This window comes from Nelumbo lutea, chromosome 7 (genome assembly GCF_056320005.1).
Source record: "Nelumbo lutea isolate HS-2025 chromosome 7, American lotus-T2T, whole genome shotgun sequence".
NCBI lineage: Eukaryota > Viridiplantae > Streptophyta > Magnoliopsida > Proteales > Nelumbonaceae > Nelumbo > Nelumbo lutea.
The window spans coordinates 58,728,005-58,752,485 of NC_142690.1; the positions used below are offsets into that span (position 1 = coordinate 58,728,005).

The 24,481-nt window shown below is 40.8% G+C and overlaps 1 protein-coding gene across 2 annotated transcripts; it reads right to left on the minus strand.

Annotated features, from left to right (window-relative positions):
* Window positions 1-348: 348 nt before the first annotated feature.
* LOC148846563 (RING/FYVE/PHD zinc finger superfamily protein) lies at window positions 349-24,183 on the minus strand. Of its 2 annotated transcripts, XM_088955506.1 has the most exons (10): window positions 22,859-24,153; window positions 22,252-22,628; window positions 6,077-6,797; window positions 5,688-5,980; window positions 5,339-5,557; window positions 5,105-5,263; window positions 4,604-4,961; window positions 4,413-4,483; window positions 4,191-4,313; window positions 349-1,279 (listed from the first exon to the last, which is right to left on the minus strand). In XM_088955506.1, exons 1-10 carry the CDS (start codon window positions 23,730-23,732, stop codon window positions 908-910), a joined length of 3,567 nt encoding a protein of 1,188 aa, XP_088811632.1. In that variant the 5' UTR covers window positions 23,733-24,153; the 3' UTR covers window positions 349-907. The 2 variants fall into 2 exon arrangements, with proteins under 2 accessions (XP_088811632.1, XP_088811631.1); XM_088955505.1 differs by having other exon boundaries at window positions 5,688-6,797; window positions 22,859-24,183.
* Window positions 24,184-24,481: the final 298 nt, after the last annotated feature.

Here is a 24,481-nt window from a genome sequence, read left to right on the forward strand (position 1 = left end):
ATCCTACCATACCAGTGCTTGAATATTGGAGTGGGGTTTGTTAATTATTGCAGGATGGCACGGAAATATCAAACTGGCAGAATATGCTGCTAGAAGGCTTCTTGGACTGGATCCAAAAAATCCTAGCAACTACACAAAATTGTTAACAAGGCAGAAATTAAAAAAAGGTTTCAGCCGGAAGAGCTCAACTGCTCAAGGATGATATTTGTGGTTATAACAGTGGACAAAATGTTAACAGCCTTGGGAAAGACTCGTAGAAAGAACACACAACTATATCACAGAGAAGCTGCTAGCTTCGAGTGAAGATAAAACATTTTTAAGTTGTAATTTTCACAAAAGCAGAAGGTATAAGACAAACTTCTCAAACTACAATTTTATTGCTATTGTGTAGTGGCTTCTCTCAACGACTCTTGTTCTCAACTACTACAGCTGGAGGGAAAAAGTGTTCTTACAAAGTGAAAATGCATGCTTTACCCATGTTTCAAAAGGAAGATTCTCATGGATAATCTTACATTAGAAAATACATTTTATATTTACATTAAAATTACATTTCCACCGCAACACAGAAACTAGCAGGCTCCTAAAACACAACATGCTTGCTATATTACATCATGACCCACTGCTTTCGGTTTCAATGTTTGAGAGAGTAAACCATATCATGAAAGAACAGTACTTTCTAGATTGGGTCTTTTGGTACCTGCGGTTGCCAGCTGAATAAAATAGTGCCGGCATTTGAGCAGTTGACTGCTTTTTTCAAGTAGTCATGGATGCAAATGTGTGGATCAGTCATCAGTGGTGACATAACATTGACCATCCAATAGGCTTCAGTTTTGGCTCCCATCAACAAACGTAGCCTATCCTGCACCTGCAAAATTAAATCCGGGATGACAAAATGCACCTTTTACAATTACGTAGGCCCTGTTTCATCCGAGCTAGTAGAGGCTTCACTTCCAATGGCACACATCCTAGCCCCCTGGCTCTCATCCTCGCTAAACATGTTTTCAGTACCCTCCTCGCTTGAATGGGAAAATTGACCAATATCATCATCTGTGATAGCATCAGCCTTCTGCCGCTTTCTAACATCCTTTATGCCTCTGCCTTGCAGTGCCAGTCTTCTGCGCTTTCGAGCCTTCCTCTTGCCCTTGGGAAAGTCATCTCGCTGAGAATCAACATTCCTACCTTCTATATCCTTGGTTCTACCCTTGCCATATTCATTTTCTTCTGATTCAGCCATAGATGCCTCAGAATCAAGCTTGCGTTTCTTCCTTCCAGCATTTGTCTGCGACAGAGACACCCAATTCAGACATTCTGAACCATTTCTTAACAAGCCTGACCACAAACCTCACAGCAAAATATTTTTTGGGTGGATTTTTATACACTGGAGCACTCCTCAGATGACAAGACACTCTTCTGGCATCAGATTAGATAATACCAGAACCCGCCTCATATTCACAAATTTTTATTGGCTCCACCTTGTATTAAGTCCAATCTGGCACTAAAATGGTTTTAATGTATGCAGCAAATTAAGAAAACACAAGGCGTAGGCCAAATAAGATTTACCTATTAACTATTAACTATCAAGCCCTAATCCATTTTTTCCATCTCCACCACACAACTCATGAGCCACACAAGCAAATGATTTGAGAAAAGAACATAATAAAAAAAATAAGCCCCCACCCTGGTTCTCTTCACAACCAATTTAGGGTCTAATTGTCTGAATGCCCAGGACTTATTTTAAGTATTTGTATTATAGATAATAAAACTTCATTTTTATCGTAGCCAAATCCTACAGAACGTTTTTGACCTTTTTCTTGATTTCCCAAAAAAAAATCTCCATCCACATATTTCTGCACAAATGAGATTAAAAATCAAAGCCGGTCGGTTTAGATTATGTTTAGGTACTTGCTTGACTCGGGTTGGGTTGGACCTGGAGTTAGGGTTGAGAATATCTTGCCTCAGATTAGGGTGAGGTTGACCCCAACCCAGCCAGAGTTGCACAGTTGCATCACTAGTTCCTATAGTGAAACACTGCAATTGTCATTTTTTCCCTCCCTTGAAAATAAAAATTGCTTCCCTCAGGTGTTACTATCCATCTTGTACTTTAATTACAACCTTAGTACATTCAATTATCTGAATTTTCCAGGGAATATAAACATTCTGTCCAATGAAAATCCAGTGAATATAATAAGTTCAATTTCATGGAATGATGGTCAATTGTTCATTTTCTTTCATTTTCTTTGCATCAAAATTTTGTAGGAATTTTAATTTATGAAAATTTTGGGAAGATACATGATTGGATCAGTGATTTAAAAGGTGCATAGGTGCAGACTAGGCGCATACCGGGCACAACACTTTCAAAAGGTGCACGCCTGATGTGCCTTCCGCTTCAGCCCAGGAACACATCTTTTGAAAAGTTGTGCCTTTTATTTTTTATTTTTTCTGTTTTTTTATGCCTAGCAGTTAAATCGGGGCTCTACCTCCACACCCCAACTAAGCCCCTCAAGGCAAGCCCCCCAAAAAAAAGGTTGTGCCTTTTTGAAGCAAGGCCCAAAAATACAAAAAAAAAGCTAAAAAATAAAAAAAAAATGTCAGAAAATTCAAAAAATGCCAAAAAATTAAAAAAATATTAAACATAATATTAATAAAAAAAATATAAACTTAAATTTTTAAATTAATGTTTTAAAAAAAAAACCTATTATCTAAAATTAAAATACATAAACATAACATGTAAAGCATATTCAAATGAAAATTTAAAAATAAAACCAAACATATAAAATATATTCAAGCATGTAAAACCCATAATCTCTTTTTTTCCTCAATTGCAACACTTCAAGTAACCAATGTGATGTAAAAGATATTACATTCCTGATTCTACGAGCTGCCTTTGTGCCACACCCAGGCCCAGCCGCTAGGTTCAAAAAAAGCAAAAAAGCATAAAGGCACACACCTGGGCTAAGGCACAAGGCGCATCAAGTGCATACCTAGGCACACCAGGCGCTTATCCTAAAATGCTCCTCGCATGTGCACCTAGGCGCACCTTTTAAATCACTGGGATGTAGTACAAAAGAAGGCCTTCTTGGTGCCCATCTCCTAACTGGTTTGTCCTTTGCAAAGCTAATAATGAGACTTGCCAACATCTACTAATCTCCTGTTCATTTGTCTCGTGTTAGGAATCCATATGACGGTATTGTTAGATGGTGAGAGGAAGTGGAAATTCAAGCTACAAAAAAGAGAAAAAATGCTAAGTTGTGGGCACCCCCGGATGAATGTTTCATCGAATTAAACTTTGATGAAAGTAGCATGGGGAACCCAGGCCTTCATAAGGAGAAATTTTAGAGATGAGAAGGGCATTATAAAAGGCTCTATTTTCTGGGCCAATAGGGGATGGGAATTCACTTAAGCAGAATACCTGGCCTTGATTGAAGGAATACAAAAAGCAAAAGGCTTGAAGATTTAAAAGCTCGTAATAGGAGACACTAAGGTGGTTGTGGACTGACTGAATGAGAAGAAAACCCTTTGGACTAATAGAAACAAAATCAAAGTAAAGTGGTTAACTCAAGGAATGCAGGTACAGGTGTAATGGGTTCAAAGATCAGCCAATGCTATGGCTGATTCTTTGGCAAAACAAGGGGTGACCGGGTGAATAGGAATCGCTTATTTTGGGCGGAATTGCAGTAGTGTAAATGTGTAATATTCCTCTAACGGGGAAGAGAAATATTTTTTTTCTCTTCAGCCATGATGTTTCTTTGTAGATTTGATGTTTGTAAGTATTAATGAACTCATGTTATTTATCAAAAAATAATTATGATTTTTTTTCTCTAGTGTCAGAAATTTTCCTGTCAGAGAAACAAGGTCTAACACTTGATAACCATGCGATGTTACAAGCAACAGAAGAACCAAAGTCAACTGCCAAACTTGAACTAGAGGAACAAATGCAAAATGTATGAAGCAGTTTTTTTTTTTTGAGAAAAAAGGGTAAGTTTTATGTTTATAATGTGATCACTTTTTTCCTCTCCTTTTGTTATGAATCTTGCTATTTATTATCAAAGAAACAGTTCTGTTTTTCCTCTTTTCTTTCTTTCCTTTGTTTTGTTTGTGTGCTTATGGATTTGTCCTTTTCTTTCCTTTTCTTTTTTGTTTTTTTTTTTTTTGGGGGGGGGAGGTAACAGTAATTCCACACGCATGTATACCTTGGGACCACGATCAACAAGCTGAGCCCATTCATTCCGATTTCTCAGGCAGTCAAGAACAGCCTGTGAGTGGCTTGAATATGCATATCGCTCTCCATTATGCTTTCTCAAGCTATGCCAGTGCTGCAAATTGAAAGGAAAAAATGGATGAATGGAAGAGTTGACACAAGGATAGTTGCAAAGGAAAGTAAGACTTTTCCCAACAGAAAGATGTGACCATACCGGAAGGACAGCATTGCAAAGTTCTTCATATGTCATGCGCCTTCCTTTGCTCATGATCTCATCAATAAGCCCTACATAGGAATGGGAGAGGAAAAATGAAAACATAATCAATGAATATGGGAAAAATGTAAGATGCCAACTGAAGTTGAGATAAAAAAAGGAATGCTAGAACCTCCAGATGAAGCAGCTACCTGGTAAAGTTCGAGGAGCAGGACCCCCAATTGTAGATGTATCATCATCTGACATATCCCTAGGTGAGTTACGGATGGATGACAAATTCTGGTCATTGACATCAGTGGAAGAAGAAGGACCACCACTGGAAACAGTGCTTGTTGCAAGATGCATAGTCTTCTTTGTAGATTGCAATACTTCTGAAGATCTATTGCTTGCTTCCCTCTTATTAGAGCCATCTGCTGCAGATACTTGATCCTGTCTCCTCTGATCAGGGGAGGAAGGAACCTTTTCCATCTTCTTAGTTTCATCACCAAGCTCACGAGAACTGCGAGAGTTATCTTTTGATGCATCTTCTTTGTTTTTTCTCCTAGAAACCTATAAAATTTAGTAAAGACTGGACCAGTTACCTGAACGAGCAACATAACAACCTACTGATTGCCAAAGGTAGCAAATACACAAGGTACCATGACTAATTTTTAATTGGTTGTTTACAAATGTACAAAAGGAGGAAATCATACCGAAGTCTGATCCTTTCCGCCTGAACTAGATGTACGTTTATTAAGCATGCTTGTAGGTGTTCTAGAAGCCAGTTGAGGGATGCTACCAGCATGGCGTACACGTGGTACACGAGGAACTCTTGGAGAACTATTAAGTTCTTGATGCAACAATAATGCAAGCTGCCAAAGGAAGAAAATGATGTAGATGAGAAGTCCTAAAAAAAGGCACGAAAAGTAAAAGTATTCTTCTCTCACCTCTTCATCACTTAATGTTGCAGAAGGATTAACTGGTGCTGGAGGATGCATCAATGGTGTATGGTTCATCTTAGATGTTGGTTGCGAAGTTGACTGGTTGAACTTTTCACCTTTCTGGGAGGAAACTGAAGCAGTAATCTTGCTTTGCACATGTAAAGCACCACCTTGGGTCTGAAATGAGCTAGCAGATTCACTGGTGCCCGAAGCAACTGCTGCGCCCTGAACCACAGGAGAATTATTGAGCTCTTGTTGCAACAATAGTGCAAGCTGTACTAGTAACATAAGATGAGATTCTCCCAAGAGAAATGGCACAAAAAGAAAAAGAAAAAGAAAATAATTATGCAGTCACCTCTTCATCACTTAATGTTGCAGAAGGGTTGGCTGGTGTTGGAGGATGTGTGGACAGTGAATGGTTCACCTTAGATGTTGGCTGGGAAGTTGATTGGTTGAATTTTTCACCTTTGTGGGAGGACGTTGAAGCAGCTATCTTGCTTTGAAGATGTGAATCTGATAAGGTACGCTTCGCAACAGAGGAATGAGAGATCCTGCTAGTCTGTGATGTTTTTGCACCAGAACTGGTAGAAACTTTGTTTTGGTCTTTTGCCATTTTTCTCGATGCTTCATGACTTGTTTCGTCCCTGGCTACATCAGTTGCAACATTATCTTTCTTCAGACCAGAAAGAGACTTGTTTCTGTCTCCTTTAGATGAATGAATAGACCTTGGAGGAGCAGGATTACCTGGGGGCTTAGACCCGCCAGAAAGAGATGGCTTAGAGATTTTTACAGTGGATGAAGTTGATGATTTTCCAAGACCTGCTATCACTTTACGCTGACTGGATGACATTAGAGAACTTGGGTTTGCCTCATCTATCTTGGATGGCTCTTCACCATGTTTTGGACCATCCTTGGTATCAAAAGAACCTTCCTGCACAGAACCCTCTAATTCTTGTGTGCCCTGACACAGTTCACCAGATGCAGAAATCGTTCCTTCAGCAACTTTATCTGTATCATGATGGCTTACTGCTTCAGACTCCCTGTTAGTGTCCTGAACTTTAGTGTCACTGGTTGGTAAGTGGATTCGATCTGTGCCCTGAACAGGTAACTTTTCAGAGGTCTGCTCAGAAGTACATCTAGCTGGGTGTTGAGACAAGACTTTGATTGGATCTGCCTTCGTATCACTAGAAGAAAGCAGCAAATCAGAATCTTTTCTAAGATGCCCATCATCTGCTTCCTCTTTCACTTTACTATCAGGTGCCATAGACAACAAAGAAATGCCACAATTTGAATCTTGAAGCATTTGATTGTCCGGCACTTCTAAAGCAGCAACAGAAGAATCTCCAAGGAGATGCTTTGGTTTCTGAAAGTCCATTGCAGCATTGGAAGAACCTCCATTTAAGTCCCTTGGATCATGGTAGTCACCATTAATGTGATCCAAATGATCAACAACCACATTAGCATCCTATTGTCATAACAATAAATCGTTATTCCAAAACAAAAGGTGCAATTTGAATGCAAAAGAATAGGAAAAAAAAGCCTACCAAACAACAAATAACAGCAAGTTGGCAACAAAGCCTACCAAGTTAGTTGACAACCAAGATCAACCTATAGGTTACAGTTATTAATGTCATATTTAAACAAACTTCTAGGCACTCCAATAACATCGGTAAGATCTCTTATCTTTCAGAATATATATCTTTTTGTTGGGCATGTTTCAACTAATGGTTACTAATATAGCCACATGTCCCTATTATAAAAGATCCCATTCATTTAGTGTGTTTTGGCATTTCTTGTCAGTAGCTACACTGAAAAATCATTAACCAAGAAGCGAGAAAAAAGATATTAAGACCAATCTAATTCTTATGTGCATACAACCAAAGTTCATTTCGTGAATACTATTGAACTTCAACTTTAGGCTTTCTTTTTCACTGTTCGCATTGATTTTCTTTTCCTTGTGGAAGACTTAGAGGGATATGCAGTTGTGCTTGGGTGTACAATTTGTCAATGACCTATGAAATACTTAGGATTTCCTCTAGTGGAAATCTGAAATCCAAGATCAAATAATTTTTGGAATTCAATGTTGAACAGATTCATTAAGAGTTTTTTATCAGCAAAACAGAAAATCATTCATTCATTAATAATTTAAAAGAAAAACATTACAAAAAGAAGTTGTGAGAGACTAGCAACCCATTACAAACCAGCCACCCAATAATGTATTACAAAAGAAAAAATTGTGCCCAATACATATGCTGTCTTTGAAGCCCTTGCTTAGCTAAACCATCTGCCAAGCTGTTAATGTATCTTCTAACCCATCTTATATGGACATTCATGTCTTTTGCCAATCATTTGAAGCGCCTGAATTCATTTCTAAGCTGCCAAATGACCCATCTTATATGAACATTCATTGTCTCTCCTAGTGGGATTAATTGGGGCTTTGGATTCAAGAAGGGCCTTGGGGGTTTCAAAACTTTTGATACCATTATGCTGCTCCTCAAGTCATTGGATGGAGTTTTCCTTGATGACTTGACCCATTTAGTTCAGACAACCGTATATGCACTGCTAATCCCTCCAGTGCTCATTGCCTTTATTCATTTTGATGTGTCTTTGGGGAATAGAGTTTCAGGAAGATCTTTGGGTGGGACAGGGACCAAAGGAGTGCTTCCCAACCCTCTTTTCCTGTCCTCCCATAGGGCCAAACCTATGAACCAGTTTGCTATTGCCAAATCTTGATATTAATTGAAGATTTTGTTTTCATAGAAAACTTGGAGATTCTAAAGTGTCTACAGCCTTGGATTTGCTGGACACCCTAGCAAGTATATTCTTGATGTCTAAAGCAAAATGCAGAATTTGGACAGCCAACCCTTCTGGTATTTTCACGTGTCTTTCTTTATGTCCTTGTCTCCCTGTTCATACAGCCTTTTCTGGTAAAAGAAATTTGGACTGGAGGTGCCACATATGATTAGGGCTTTCTGTTGGGAGGTCTACAATAGGAAAATCAATGCCATGATAATTTGCCGAAAAAGAATATCAATAGGTGCCTTACTCCTAACAAATGTTTTTGTGTAATGCAAATGGAAGCTACTCACCACTTGCTAATCCCCCCCCCCACCGCGCACGTGCGCACGTGCACTTTTATCACTTTGCCAACTAGAACAGGGAAGACATTGTGGAGGAGCACAAAAACAGCTTTAGTATGGATAGTTTGGGAGGACCTCAGGAAAGAAACTCAAGAATATTCCAAGACAAGATATGCTATAAAGAATATTCAATAGAAAGTATTGCAGTTAAATGATTCATTGGGTTTGAACTATTCTCCACAAATGATATCCTCAGAGATTGGTCTTGAATTGCTGCACCATCAACAGCGAGGGAAACTCCTCAACCAATATTCAAGCTACCAAGTAACAATCACATAAAGTTGAACTATGATCGCTGTTCTCTAGGAAACCCAGGGCCCGAATAGCATTACATTCTTGGCCAATAGGTCATGCTGATTTTTTATAGCTGAAATGAGAGGAATATAATAAAGGCTGAAAGTGGCCAAGGCACTTCACTTGGAGAATATACTAGAGAAAAGTGAATCAATAACAACAGTGGGGTGGCTGAAGAACAACAATACAAGAGTTTGTAAGTATGAACATGTCACGAGGGAAAGCAAGCAGCTGGTTGAATAGATGGTATCCAACTTTCAATGGATCCATATGATCAGCAAATGGGATAGCTGATACCAGTCAAACAAGGGATGGACATGGGAGAATTGTATAGGCTCAACTGAAATTTGAGTAAGCTTAAAAACTAATCAGATAGAGGTGTGGACAGTTTATACACAAGATATGCTTGGCATATTGTATATAAATATATTCTTTCATTTGAAGTGAATAAAACCTTTATAGTTATTCATCAAAAAAAGATAAAGCTATGAAGCTGAATTTCAACGGATGCCCCATAGGCAACATGGGGCCCTTGGGCATCGGAAGAGCACTCAGAGATAAGGAGAAAAATCTGTTTGGTTTTCTTAAGGGCAATAGGTGATAGAGCTTCAAGAAGATTAACAAGTTTGGAGGTAAACCTCAATGGAAGTTGTGTAACATGAATTAACTTGGAGGAAGTAGCAGAGGGATATGCTTAAATATTAGGACGCATGAGAGGGGATTGGACGATAATGTACTTGGGGCTACTATTTGGAGGGAACTTTATGCTCAGTTTGGAAAGAGTACAAATACAAATATGTAGAGTGCAAAACCTTGTATTTTGTAATATTTTGTACGCATTTGTACCATTTTTTTTATCAGCAACCAAAAAATTGATTCATTAATTTAGAGTGAAAGATACAGCAAGTGGGTGTGAAAAAAAACAGCAAACCCAAAAAGCCATCCCAAATTTACAAATGCACCCAAGACATAGATCATCTCTGAATTCCTTGTTTAGCTAGGCCATCTGTCATGCTGCTTGCAGATCTTCTAATCCATCTTATTTGGATGAACATATCTCTAGGAAGCTGTTTGAAGCACCTGAATTCATTCCTTAGCTGCCAAATTACCCCTTCATCCTTTTTCAGCCAGCCCACAACTATTTTTGAATCCCCTTCAATGAGTAGTCTCTCAATCGCACCTATCAAAACAAAAGTCTCTCAATCCCCATTTCTTTAGCCTTCTCCACCACATAAACTATTGCCAACAGTTCTGATCTCACCACATCACCTTGCTGAACAGGACCTGAATACAATGCTAGGATGTTTCCGTTTTCTTCTCTAACTAAGTAAAAGATTGGTGGGAAGAGGGAAGACCAAGAAACAGAAAAAAGGGGGTCAGCTTTATGAGGACTTTGAAAGCTCTGAAGGGGAAAATTAAAGATTAGAATAAGGATCACTTTGGAAGAATTGAAGAGGCTCAAGAAAAAATTTCTGCTGGGATTGAGAAGCTAGACAGAAAGGAAGCACAAAGAAACTTTAGTGAGGAAAGAGAAGAGTGGTGGAAGCTAAAGGTAGAGCTAGAAGAGATTTTAAGGAAGGAAGAAATTTCTTGGAGACAAAAGTCTAGATGTAAGTGGCTTCAGAAAGGAGACAGAAACACAAGATTTTTTTCACTCTCTAGCAAGTGGGAGGAGAAGCAAAAGCCTCGTAACAACTGTGGAAGTGGATGGGATTGAGGTCAGGAGGGAGGAGGAGATAGTCAAGGTCTTTCTTGATCATTTTAAGGGCATATTCTCCAGAATGGAAGGGAATAGGCAAGACCCACCTGAATTGGAGTGGGATAGGGTGACTGATGTCCAATCTAGGGCCTTGGAGGAAAATTTTAGTATTGAGGAAATCAAAGAGGCTGTCTTCTCCATGGAAAGATTAAAAGCCCCTGGGCTAGATGGTTTAACCATGGCGTTTTTTCAAGAGTGTTGGCAGTTTCTAGACAAGGACCTGAAGGAAGTGTTTGATGAGTTTTACCAAAAAGGGGAGGTTTCACCAAGAACAAATGCCACATTTAGACCTGGCAAAAAGTTGATCCAACCTGCGAACCTGACCCAATCCAACCTGAAAAAATAGGGTTGGGGTCTCATATTGAGCTACCTGAATTTGAGAATGACCCAACCTGACCCAACCCGGAAAAAACTAGGTTGGGTTGGGTTGGGTCATGGGTCAACCCATTGACCCGATTGTTAGGTCTAATTGGGACTATTTATGCACTGTTAGAAGTTTCCACTCTTAAATTTTTACTATTTAGTCTTTACTCTTCATTGTTTACTCTTTAAATTGTTAAATGTTCAAGTTTTTTCATTTTATATTTGGAATTTTATGGTTAATTCCTTTAATTTTGGCATTTGGCAACCCAACCCGACCTGAAATCAACCCAAAGTGTCTTGACCCAACCCGAACCCGACCCACCCAACCCAATTGCTAGGTCTAGCCACATTCATTGTGTTAGTGCCTAAGAAAAAAGGGAGACAAAACCCAAGGGATTTTAGAACAATTAATTTAGTGGGTAGCTTATACAAAATAATTGCAAAAGTCCTTTCAAGTAGGCTAAAAAGGGTACTGCCCACGATAATCTCACAAGTTCAAGGTGCCTTTGTGGAGGGAAGGCAAATTATTGACCAAACCTTGGTGGCAAATGAATGCGTAGCTGAAAAGAAAAAAAAAAAAAAAAAGAGGGAAAGACTTTGTTTGTAAATTGGACTTAGAGAAGACTTACAATTTGGTGGACTAGTCTTTCCTTCTTGAAGCTATGGAAAAATTTGGTTTCGGAGAAAGGTGGAGAAAGTAGATAAAGGGTTGTGTGGACTCAGTGCATTATTCAATTTTGATTAATGGGGCTGCTAGAGATTTCTTCCCAGCTAAAAGAGGATTGAGATAGGGGGATCCTTTATCCCCCTTTCTTTTCACTTTGATTGCAGAGGTCCTAAGTAGAATGGTTAATAAGGCTGATTTGGAAAATGAAATAACGGGCTAGAGGGTGGGAAGGACTGAGTTTGTGGTTACCCATTTACAGTTTGTGGATGACTTAATGCTTTTCTATGATGACTTTAGCCCTGAGGCCCTTAGGAACTTGAAACTCCTTATTAGCTCCTTTGAAAGCTTATCCAAATTAAAGGTCAATTAGGGGAAAAGCTGTCTTGCGGGCCTGAATTTACAAGAAGAGGAAATCATCAGAATAGTAGAGGCCTTAGGTTGCGAAGTCAAAAATTGGCCCCAAGAGTACTTAGGGCTCCCCTTGGACGGAAATCCATGTAATGAGAGTTTCTGGAAGCCTGTGGTTCAAAGATTTTCCAAAAAACTGTCACTTTGGAAGAGGAATTACATCTCTTTGGGAGGTAGGATAACCCTAATTAAAGCCACATTGGCTAATCTTCCCATTTACCTTCCCATTTACTTCTTGTCTACCTTTCGTATCCCTGTCAAAATTGCTGGGCAACTGGAAAAAGTAATGAGAGATTTTCTATGGGAACCAGGAGTTGATAAGAGAGACCATTTGGTGAATTGGGAACGAGTTAGTAGGCTAAAGAGAAGGGTGGACTTGGGCTAGGAAACTGAGCCCAAAAGAATTTAACTCTCCTAGGAAAGTTGTTATGGAGGTTTCCCCTAGAAAGAAACAGGCTCTAGGCCTTTGGCACAAGGTCATTGCTAGCATACATGGTATTTCAGACAATGGCAGGGACTCCACAAATTCAACATCTCCTTGGAAAGCAACTTACGAGGTCTATCCTTTCATCCTTAATCTCATTAGGTATGATCTGGGAAATGGCCAAAGAGCCTTGTTTCGGGAGGACCTTTGGATAGGTAAACATCCATTAAAGGTCCAATTTTCATTGCTCTATGCACTTTCCATTTTTTTTATCAGTAAAAGTGATTTTATTAAGAATATGATAATGGATTTAGTACAGAGAATGAGTAGCCTCGACCACCCCAATAACCTTTAAAATTCCACCTAGGACTTGCTTTACATCATTACACCTGAGCCTAGAAACAATGTTCCCTATTAGCCCCTTGCTTCACTAGCTGGTCTGCAAATCCATTTGCTTTTCTTGGAGCCCATTGATATAATATTTGCATATCCTTTGTGATGAAGGAAGATTTGGCCCGACCTCACAGTTATGCGACACGTGGCAAAAACAACAGCTCGGCACAAAAGCGAGCCTAAGGCGCGAACACCAAGGGGAGACACCAGCGGACCGAACACCCTACCGGGGGCCCAAACTCACCCTTGGCCCCAAACCAGGAAGTAATCCGAACTGTTCTACCTTGTAACAGTTCGGGATACACTTCACCGAACTGGCCAACCTTGTAACAATTCAGGATACACTTCACCGAGTTGGCCAACCTTGTAACAGTTCGGGGTACACCTCGCCGAACTGGCCAACCTTGTAACAGTTCAGGGTACACCTCGCCGAACTGGCCCGCCCTATACATACCTCCGAACTCAAGACTTCGCCTCGCTCACCACTTTGCGTCACCTTCCGAGCACCAAAACCAAACAAATCGTACCATGCCTAACACTGAGGAAGTCCGTACCCGAAGGCGCCGCACCGGACTGACTTGGGATCTGACGCTTGACAGCCGCACTCTAAATGACCACTTGCCACCGCCACCCGACACTGCCATCTCTAGTTAGAGAGACGGTTAGGCAGTGACGGTTCTGTCCCAGCAGAAAGGACGGCGACCGAATTGACAGACGCAAGGATAATCATACCCGACTTGACAAAGGCCTCGGAGTGAGTGCGCGAAGTGATTATAAGAACCCCCTGCCCCCAACAAACAAAGTATGTGAACTTTGCGCTATCTGGTCTTCAATTTGCCTTTGAGAGATTACTGACTTGAGCTTCGGAGTTATCACACCGGGTTCCCCCCGGAGCTCTCTCATCTTCCCCGTTTCAGGCCCCCCGACGCTCCAGCTCAGAGGCGAGTTCATTGACAGCTAAGACCGGCCGGATTGCGCTCCATCACTTTGTAATATGAATAATTTTCTTGATCTCATTTCTAAATGCCCATGGAGTCTTCCCATCTTGCTTTAGCCAGCTTATAACTACTTTGGAGTCGCCTTCTACCACCAACTTCCTCACCCCTATTTCCATGGCTTTTTGTATTCCGAAGACCACTGCTTTGAGTTCAGCTGTAATGGAGTTACCCCTACCAATTGGGCCCAAGTACAGCCCCACTATTGTCCCCCTGTCATCTCTATGACCCCACCAATTCCAGCCACACTCGGGTTGCCAAAGTTGCTCCCATCAAAGTTTAGTTTGAGAAACCCAGATTCAGGAGGATCACAGCTTCTTAGGGCCTTCTTTTTTGCAGTTGACGAGGATGCTACAGTCCTCCAATTCCTGATTATGTCATCCATAGTAAAGTCTGAAAATAAGTCCATAGTTTTCACCCATGAGATTACTTTTATCATAATCCCTTCTATCAGCAATTCCTTGCATCCTTTCTTCCCTTCAAAAATTATCTAATTTCTTTCCCCCCATAACATCCACAATACTGCTGCCCGTGTGCATCTCCATAGAGTTCTTCCTCTTCTTTTTGTCCATCAGAAGGTGGAGGCTTCAAATAGTCTTCCCAAGCTCACCGGGGTATCCCACCTGCATCCAAAGAGAGAAAAAAACCAATCCCAAATGCTGCTAGCTACAGGACAGGAAACAAATATATGAAGAGCAATTTCACCATTAGATTCACACAAACAACACCAATTAGGTGAAAGGCACCAACCGGGCCTCTTCCTTTGCATCAAATCACAAGTGTTAATTGCACCATGGTAGACCTCCCAGCAAAAAGCACCCACTTTAGGGGGAACAGGGCAACACCAGACTTCTCGGACTGGGAATTGGACCCCAAGGTGATTAGAGGTCAAAGTTTTGAAAAAGGACGCACAACTAAACGCTCCAAGGAGATTAGGAATCCAAATACTAGTATCTGGCTTGGCAGGATAAATGAAAACCCTGTCAAGCAGCTGAACAATAGAGGAAACCAAATCCAACTCAAAATCTCACATTTCTGCGGAGACCCAAATTCCAAGCAAAACTAGATTGTGAAGGAGAAGGGGACAGGAAACCAGCAACTAGATTACCCTCAAGGCAAGACAGGTCAGAAATTGATGGGAATAAGGTCTTAAAAGAATAGTCACCCACCCATCTTCCCAGAATTTAACTTTGTTACCTGAATTGAGATCATACCTGACATGATTAAGGAACAATGGTAGGATTTTGTGAATCGCTTTCCAAGGAGAAGTGTTGGAAACCCTACTAGACACTCCAACATCACAACCATTTACAGAGAGCCCATGAATACTAGTCACAATCTTGTGCCACAACCTATCTGCTTCCTGTGGGAACCTCCATAACCACTTTCCTAGTAGAGCCTCGTTCCTTTCCTTCAACCTTCCTAACCCCAAGCCTCCAAAATCTTTCCTCCTAGATACTATGTCCCACCTTACTAGATGATCTATCTTCTTCTCTCCTGGTTCCCACAAAAAGTCCCTCATTATTTTCTCCAGTCTCTTCCCCACAACTTGAGGCATGCTAAACACCAAGAGGTAATAAACTGGAAGGTTAGCTAGGGTAGATTTAATGAGAGTAATCCTATCCCTCAAAGAAATGTAATTCCTCTTCCACGCAGCAAGTTTATATTCAAACCTTTCCACAATTGGATTCCAAAAATCTATGCTTCTGGGATTTGCACCAAGGGGGAGGCCTAAATACTTGAGTGGCCAATCACTTCTTAAGCATTCTAATTCCTTAGCCCACAAATTAACATCTTCTTGTGCTAAATTGATCCCTGCCACCTGACTCTTACTAATATTCACCCTCAGATTTGTCACTTTTTCAAATAATTTAATCAACATCCTAAGATTTCTTGCTCCTACCTCATCTCCAGCCTCGCAAAAAATAATGATGTCATCCGCAAACTGTAGATGAGTTAACACCACCCTCTCCCTCCCTACTCTCCAGCCCTTTAACACCCCCATCTCCTCTACCTTCGAGATCAATCTACTAAAGACCTCAACTAATATGGTGAAAAGGAAAGGAGATAAAGGGTCCCCTTGTCTCACTCCTCATCGGGCATCAAAGAAATCCTTGATTGCACCATTCACCAATACAGAGAAGTGAGAAGATTGTAGGCACCCTTTAATCCATTTGCACCATCTTGCTCCAAACCCACACTTCCTTAGAGCCTCAACTAGGAACTCCTAGTCCACCAAATCATAGGCTTTCTCTAAATCCAATTTGCACACAATGCCCTTCCTTCCAGCTTTCTTGAAATCCTCCACACATTCAATGGCAATGAGTATTTGATCTGAAATTTGTCTCTCTTGAATAAAGGCCCCTTGGAATTGAGAAATGATTGAAGGGAGGGCCTTTTTTAACCAAAGTGAGAGGACTTTTGCGAGGATTTTGTACTGACTTGTCACCAAGCCGATTGGCCTGAAATCCTTGGGGTGGCAAGCACCAGATTTCTTGGGAATCAGCACAATAAAAGTGGCATTTACCCCTCTACTAACAATCCCCCTGTTATAAAACTCCTAAAAAACATGCATTAGATCATCCTTTAACCACTCCCAGTAGTCCTAGTAGAAAGCCATAGTGAAACCATCAGGCCCGGGACTTTTAGAGCGATCCATAGAAAAGATTGCTGCCTTCACCTCATCTACCTCAATTTTTTTTTCTCCAAACTTCTATTCACATCATCTTCTAGGGCTGGCCAGTCAATTCCTTCCATCTCCCATCTTCCTGAAAGAGGCCTTCTAAAGATTGATTTAAAATGATTCACCAAGACCTCAACAATCTCATCACGATTAGTTATTGTGTGATCCTCTAATTCTAACATAGAAATCAGATTCTTCCTTTTTCTCTCGTTCGCAATCATGTGAAAGTATTTTGTGTTTCCATCTCCTTCTTTGATCCACCGCACTCTTGCTTTCTACCTCCAAGTCATTTCTTCTCTAAGGAGTGTGGTTTCCAATTCTTTTCTTAAATTAAACCTCTCAACTTTTTCCCTACACTCAATGAGCCAAAGTCCTCCTTATTTATTTCTTCAATTCTATTTGTCAAATTCATCTTCCTCTCTTCTATCCTCCCGAATTTACCATGATTCCATTCCTTGATTTTTCCATTTAAGTTTGGAATCTTCCTATGGAATCTCACCCCTTCCCAAACATCCTAGGAGTCATCTTCTTTCCACCACTCCTCAATCTTTCGCACAAATTCCGGGATCGTCAACTACATGTTCTCAAACCTGAAAGCATAGGCCCATCCCCGCCTACCCCTTGTCCGATACATATCGGCCAATGATCTGAGGTGGCCCTGGGTAGTGTCCTGCCCACCATGTTATTCCAATGTTCCTCCCAATCATAAGAAACAAGAAATCTATCCAGCTTTGAGCACATCAGATTCTCCTGACAATTAGTCCAGGTAAATATGTATTGACTAGTCTCAATATCCTTTAGTTCAAATGTATCTATAAAGCAATTAAATATTTTCATGCTGGTGGTAACATTTTGCCTTGGATTATTAGATTCAACAGTATGTCTGATCACATTAAAATCCCCCCTAAAAGACCATGGGCCTTGCCATAAACCTCTCACATCTGCCAATTCTTCCCACATCTCATTTCTATCCCTATATGAATTAGGCCCATAAACATTTGTTAGGACCCAATTAAACTTATCATCTATATTCTGCAATTTTATTGACACTAAGTATCTACCTATCAATTCCTTCACACATTCCACCGCATTCCCATTCCACACAGTGACTATCCCTCCTAAGGCCCCGCACGACAGAGCCATGGCCCATCCAATGTCTCTACCTCCCCATACACTCCTTATCCACCTTGTGCCTTTGACTATTGGAGCATCACCACATCTGGCTTTTCCCTCTTTAAAATTTCCTTTATGAGCCTTCTCTTAGCAGCCCTCCCCAGACTTTTGACATTCCAACTTATAATCTTCATTTCACCATCACTTCACTTGGCCCTACCTTATCTTTTGTTTTCAGCCTTTCCTTCCACCTTTCCCACCTTCCTTCACCCTCTTCTCTCCCCTCCTCTATGTTTTTTTCAGCTCCCTTACCTTCCTTTTTCCTGCTTTTCCCCATCCAGGCATCTCCATTTTTTGAGCCTTGTTCAGACCTAAACGACAGATCTTCAAACCCAGCTTCTCAGCACACTTCCTTAGTGATATTTCCTCATCAGAGTCCCAATTTAAACCCTCCCCATGAACCTCATCAGATTCCCAATTTGTGAGCTTTTCAACTTCGCATTTAAATTGGGACTTTGGGTTCAAAAGGGGTCTTAGGGATTCGGAATGTGAGTCCCTCATCTCTCTTTTGGCCAGACTTGACTCAATTTTTTTGGATCAAATTGTTGAGGATACCAAGGTATGGTCAATCTCCCCCAATGGTCTTTTTACTTGTGCTTCATTCTTTAACTTCTTAACTCAGCCAGCTATCCAGTGTTTTAAAAGCAAAAGGCACAAGGGCCATTTTGTGCCTGAGGCGCAAGGCGAGGAACGTGCCTTTTTGAGGCAAGGCACACAATTAAAAAAAAAAGCTAAAAAATCAAAAAATGCAAAAAAAATAAAAAATATATATAAAACATAATATTAATAAAAATATAAACTTAAGTTTTAAAATAAATGTTTTAAAAAAACTATTATCTAAAATTAAAATGCATAAACATAATATGTAAAGCAGATTCAAATGAGAATTTAAAAATGAAATCAAACATATAAAACATTTTCAAGCATCTAAAACCCACAATCTCTTTTTTCTCAATTGCATAGTAGCTAATGTGATATATTACATTCCTAATTCTACAAGCCACCTTTGTGCCATGCCCCTCGAGGCAAGACCAAACAAGTCCATGTTAGGGTCTTAATTTCTTAGTTTTCACACAAAAAAATAACGATTTTATAGTTTTAATTGCTTTTAATAAGATATTTTATTATGATGAATGAATGGACAACATTACCAAATAGGGGGTTCTCGAAGCTTCGGTGAGCAAGCGAAAAGGAAAAAGCGGCAAATTTTCAATAGGCACACGCTTGGGCTAAGGCGCAAGGTGCACCAGGCGCACGCCTAGGACTTGGGCGAGGTGCCTACCCTAAAATGCGCCTCGCCTGTGCACCTAGGCGCACCTGAGGCGTGCCTTTTAAAATCACTGCAGCTACCTTGGGAGCAATGTTCCCGGTGAAAGAAAATTGGAGTAAGCCAATCCCTCCTAAGATTCAGACTTTTGTTGGGAAGTCTTCCTTGGAAAGATAAACACTTGTGATATGCTGCAAAAAAGAAGGCCAAATAAGTGCCTCTCCCCTCATGTGAGGAGCCTATGTAAATGCAATGGTGAAACTGTTTCCCATATCTTTCTATTCTTCCCTTTTGTGCTTTGTATCTGGGAACATCTTTGTTCTCTTTTTGGGTGCAAGTGGAGTCCCCCACAAGAGATGGTGGGCCTTTTTGACCCTAGCTTCATGAGGAAACCAAAACAAAGAGGAAGATTATTATGGAAAACAGCGAGGGCTGCCTTGGTTTGGACTATTTGGGAAGAGAGAAATGGAAGAATTTTCAATGAAAAAAGCATATCAGAGATGGAAATTTTTGAAACAAAAAAGTTAAAAACTGCTCACTGGGTAAAAACTCTGGAAGACTTCGAAGTCTTCTCTTTGAATGACATCCTGAGAACTTGGAAGGAAGTGCTGTATCAGCACAAGGAAAAGAAAAGTTTTTTATGGAGTGAAGACCGCTAAAAACAAATTTCGTGAAGCTGAATTTTGATGGAAGCTTCCTTGGTTACCAAAATGTAGCTGGGATAAAAGGTATTTTCAGAGATTCAAGAGGAAAGGTGTTAGCTTTGTATTCAGGGCCTCTAGAAAATGGGGATGCACTGACTGTAGAGCTAATTGGACTCCTGCAAGGATTAAGATTTGCTAGGTAATTTGGGTTCCTTAATTTGGAAGTGGAAGGGGATTCTCAAGTGGTCATTGCTTGGACAAGATGTAGCACCCAAATCCCATGGATATATAGGCATACTTTTAGGGAGATTGTGAGCATTGTAAGGGAGTTGAATGTTACTCTCAAATGGGTGAGAAGAACAGTAAATGGGATGGCAGATACTCTAGCTAAACAAGGGGCTAGGAGACCCCAATTGTTTTGGGCTGAATGTAAATCTGTAATTTAGAAAAGAACACTCTCACCCTGTTGTAATTTTCTGTTCTAACTCTAATAAAATATTATCTCATTGATTCAAAAAAAAATACCCCACCAATACCCGATGGGCCGGGATTGCCGATACAGCTACCATCAAAATTCAATTTCTTCCACCCAACACATGGGGGTGACCAAGCCTCTATTATTCTTCATTTTCTGGAGAATGAAGCAGCAATTGAACCCCACCAATTGCACCACCCTTAAAGTTATTACCTCTACCACAACTTCCTTCTTTCCCTGTCTTCAAAGATTCTTAGATTCCTTTCTTCCCAAAGTGTCCAAACCACCGCTGCTCTAGTGCATCTCCCCAAAATCCTGCCTCTTCTTTTAGAGCACATAAAAACAGGAGAGCTAAGTAGTCCCTGCAAGCTATAGGGGCGAGCCATCTGCAACCAAAAAGAGAAGAAAACTACTCCCAAATAGAGAGAGCCAAAGGACAAGAAACTAAGAGGTGAAAAGCAGTCTCACCAAATAACTTACACAAGAAGCACCAACATGGGGAGAAACACCAGTTTGGTCTTTTCCTCTGAAGCAAATCACAAGTATTAATAGAACCATGAAACACTTCCCAACAGAAAGCACTGATTTTAGGAGGAATGGGCCAAAACCATATTTCCTTCACAGGGAAAGAAGAACAGTGGGGGTGGCTACAAGAAAGTTCAAGAAGGACTTGCAAGAGTATGAACCTATATGATCAAGGGCCCACACTCTAGAATCTGAACCAATACCCCCCAAGACCACTGAATTCAACAAGCTAAGCAAAGCAGTATTACTGGACCTAATATGCCTGTATGTTTTTTTTTTTTTTTCACAATCATGCTTTCTTTTGATTAATGAATTCATCTCTGTCATTCTGTCTTGCTGATAAAAAAAAGTTCATACAACTTTTTAATACATTGGACCTAATAGGCCTGCCTAAGCTTGACTAACCAACCAAAGTGTGGCCCAGGCCCAAGCCCAACCCGATTATGTCTTCGGTTCAGACTAGGTCATAGTTGGATAGATCGAGCTTGACCTTGGGCTTGGTATGGGCTCGGGCCTTAAGACCAATGCTTAGGGTTGGACCTGTGTTGACCTTAAACCTGAGCCAGCCCACCTGACTTTCACCTCTATCTTACAAGAGAAAGCATTCATGGTGCATAATTTCATATCATGTTATAATACTTATATATTTAATACAAAATAACATATAATGCACATGCATATCTATATATTTTTTATATTTTTTTGTATATTCCAAGTCAATGCAGGTCAATTGCATATAAAAAAACCTAGGGCGAAACCCAAAAGCTTCTGGGTCGGGTTGGACCCGGCCAGGAATCCAAACCGAGCTAGAAATGATCACCCCTAGGTATTATCAGATGGAATTTGGAAATGAAATCCCTTTCTATCTGGGCTTTCAGCTTTGGAGACAGAAAAAATCCCCCCCCCCCGCGTCCCTGTGGACATCCCATTTAGATATATTCCCAAATTAGTAAAATCTCTTTACGAATAATCCAACTAAAAGGGGATTTATCAAAAAAAAACAATCCAACTAAAGGGGGGCTTTTAACTAAGACCACTGAATTCAACTAAGACCAATAGAGCAAGTGGTATTATGATATTTTGTTGTTTGCCTTTCCTTCTACTCTTTTTTACAACTGTATCAGGATTGATTCCTATTCTCTAAATCTTTGTTGATCAATACTAATATAGTCTTCTTGTTGACTATCTAAAAGAAAAAATAAGGATTAGAAACCTTTGTTTTTCATCAGATCATGAGCTAAAATAAACATGTCTTCATGAGTTAATTTACTATTAAGTTGGAAGCTAAAACTGATATATCAGCTATAGTGTACCACGTGTATCTGATAAGATGGTGCAATAACTTATGATGGCCATGGACCAGGCTGGAAATGCAAGGAAACTGTTTTTCCTTTTTCTTTTTGTTTGACAAATTTTATATTTATAATTTAAGATACAATTCATACCTGGATTCATGTAACCCCTCCCCCAGGAAGAAAAATATACGCACATACACAACTCACAATATGATTACAATTTTCGGAACTTTTATGCAGACGAATGAACAAAATCTTCCACTAGACTACCATGATTTTACCTTTCTTGAACAAAGTTGGAGTTTGTTTTCCCTGATTTGCAAGAAAATAGGCATACTCTGTTGCGATAAAAAACAGAAGAGCAAAGCAGGACATGACCATGCAACAAACTAAAAAGAGGATATCAAAGCATACCTCTTCTTTTACAGGATTACTGCTAACATAAGCTGTCTCCGAATGTGAAGCTGCATTAGCAACAGTTTTGGGTGAACTCAAATTCTTTGGTGGGATTTGATTGTCAACCTTTTCTGCCTTTTGCACTGTCTCAATTGGAGCAATATCTCCAGATGCATCATTGGAGATGTCTCCAGCAGAATGGGACTTAGCTGTTGAAACGTTCATAGGCTTGTTCATATTATTGATGGCTTCAAGACAAGCATGTGAATCAGATTCATGAAAAACAGTTTCCCTCTTATCATCATCCTTTGCATCTTGAGAGTCATCCTTCACAGCCTTAGAACCTCCATCTTCATGGAACTCCAACTTTTGTGCATCAATTGCAGGTGTATAGACTAGAAAAGTAAAATATACACGACCAAAAAGAATAAGCAGTTGGGCTGATGTAGGCATGTTGTAAGCTTACTGGAAAAGAATTTGAAACTAGCAAGCAGAGCATGTAAAATTACAGCAAGCTTCTCAAAGATAGCTATTACCAATGGAATAGCAGAATTTTTCCCAACATAAATATGTCATGCAACAATACAAATTAAAAAGTTAAACTAACCCCACTTGGCCGACTTACCTCTCTTCTTATTATCAGCCTCTTTATCAGCAGTTCTAGCCTTCCTCTTTCCACTTCTGTCCTTGGATGACCCTACGTCGTCCTTCTTCCTCTTACCAGAATGGACTCCAGAAGGCTGAAGTTGGTTTTTCTCTCTCTTGACGCCATTGTGCATACGCCCAAAAACTGAATCCTTGCCCTCCCGTTTCTTCGTCTCTTTTGGCGATTGCTTCCTCTCATACCCAGCTCCCTCACGTGAACCTCTCCAACCAATGAATGTTTCTACAGGGGTCACAGAGACAAGCTCCTTCGACAAGGAAAAAAGAACACCAGCACCTCTGTCAACAGGATTCTCGTTTTCTTCCTCAGCCCTGGCATCAACGTCTTGCTTCTCATCCCAGCAGGGGAATTCCCTATACTGGAAATTCAACTTTTTGGGTACATAACCGGTGCACTTCCAAAGTTCCGGAGTGAAAACTGACGACAACCCCTGAAAGAGGGCAGGGTCACCACCAGGAACGCCCTGGACATGTACCCTCTCCTCGATAGGAATCTCAGTCCAAAGCCTAAAAGAAGTCCGAGGGGGCGCAGACGCAGGATACGGGTTGTCCATCCTCATAGTCTTGGTAGGGAGCTCAACGAGCAACTGGGCAACCTCGGTCTCCTCGCTATCATTCCTATTCTTCTTACTCTTGCACTTGTCACATGCGAACGACGTTTCCCCCTTCACGAAGCGCGAGCACCTGGTGTGCACCCAAACACCGCACTCGTCGCAGTTCACCATCTCCTCCCCGTCATCGAAGTTCACACCACAAACGCAGTCCACCGTCCACGAGCCATCCCCCCAGTCATCGGGAGGCTCAGATATTGGCAGACGATGCGACCGGCCTTTCATGACTGGCTTTCTGTCTCCCGCACCCGCCCTAACCCAAAACCTTGGCGTTCCTACCTACAAGCTCCCAAGGCAGAGCTCACCCATAACAAACCTAAGCCAAACTACCAAGATCTTCTGCCCAAACAAGGCTTCCAAACCCTAAAACTATGAAGATCTTTACGAATTCAACCAATTGCAACTTGCCAATACCCCCAAATTTGCAGAAATCAATGAGATCGCCTTGAAATAAACTCACCTCTGGAACAGATTTCTCGCTCGACGAACTCAAAGATTGAATTGGAGGCCGACCACAGGAGCTCCTATTCTCTGGATCGTCGTAGCTCCAAATGATTCTCTTCCTCTTCGCTCTCTCTCTCTCTCTCTCTCCCTCTTTTTCTTTCTCTCTCCTGCTATGGTGCTATCTCTATCCACACGTAGATGACTTCTCAGTTCTCACACACGAAGCGGAACCGAAGGAACAACAAACTGTTTAAGAATTGTCATATGGCGTCCATATTCCATTCTGGCTGCCTCGCGGCTTGTCCTCTCGGCGCTGAAATATCGCAAGTCGTGAAATAAAATAATTCCGGGCCCGCACCATGGTCAGAGACTCGTCCGTCGTCGGGACTCGGGATGGTGGCCCGCCCATCGCTTGACCAAGCTCTTTGAACTGATGTGCAAGATATTAGGGTCACCCATACCCAAACCCGAAACCTTTTGACATTGGTAAAATGACCTCAAACCCACTTAACAAATTTTAAACGCAGGAA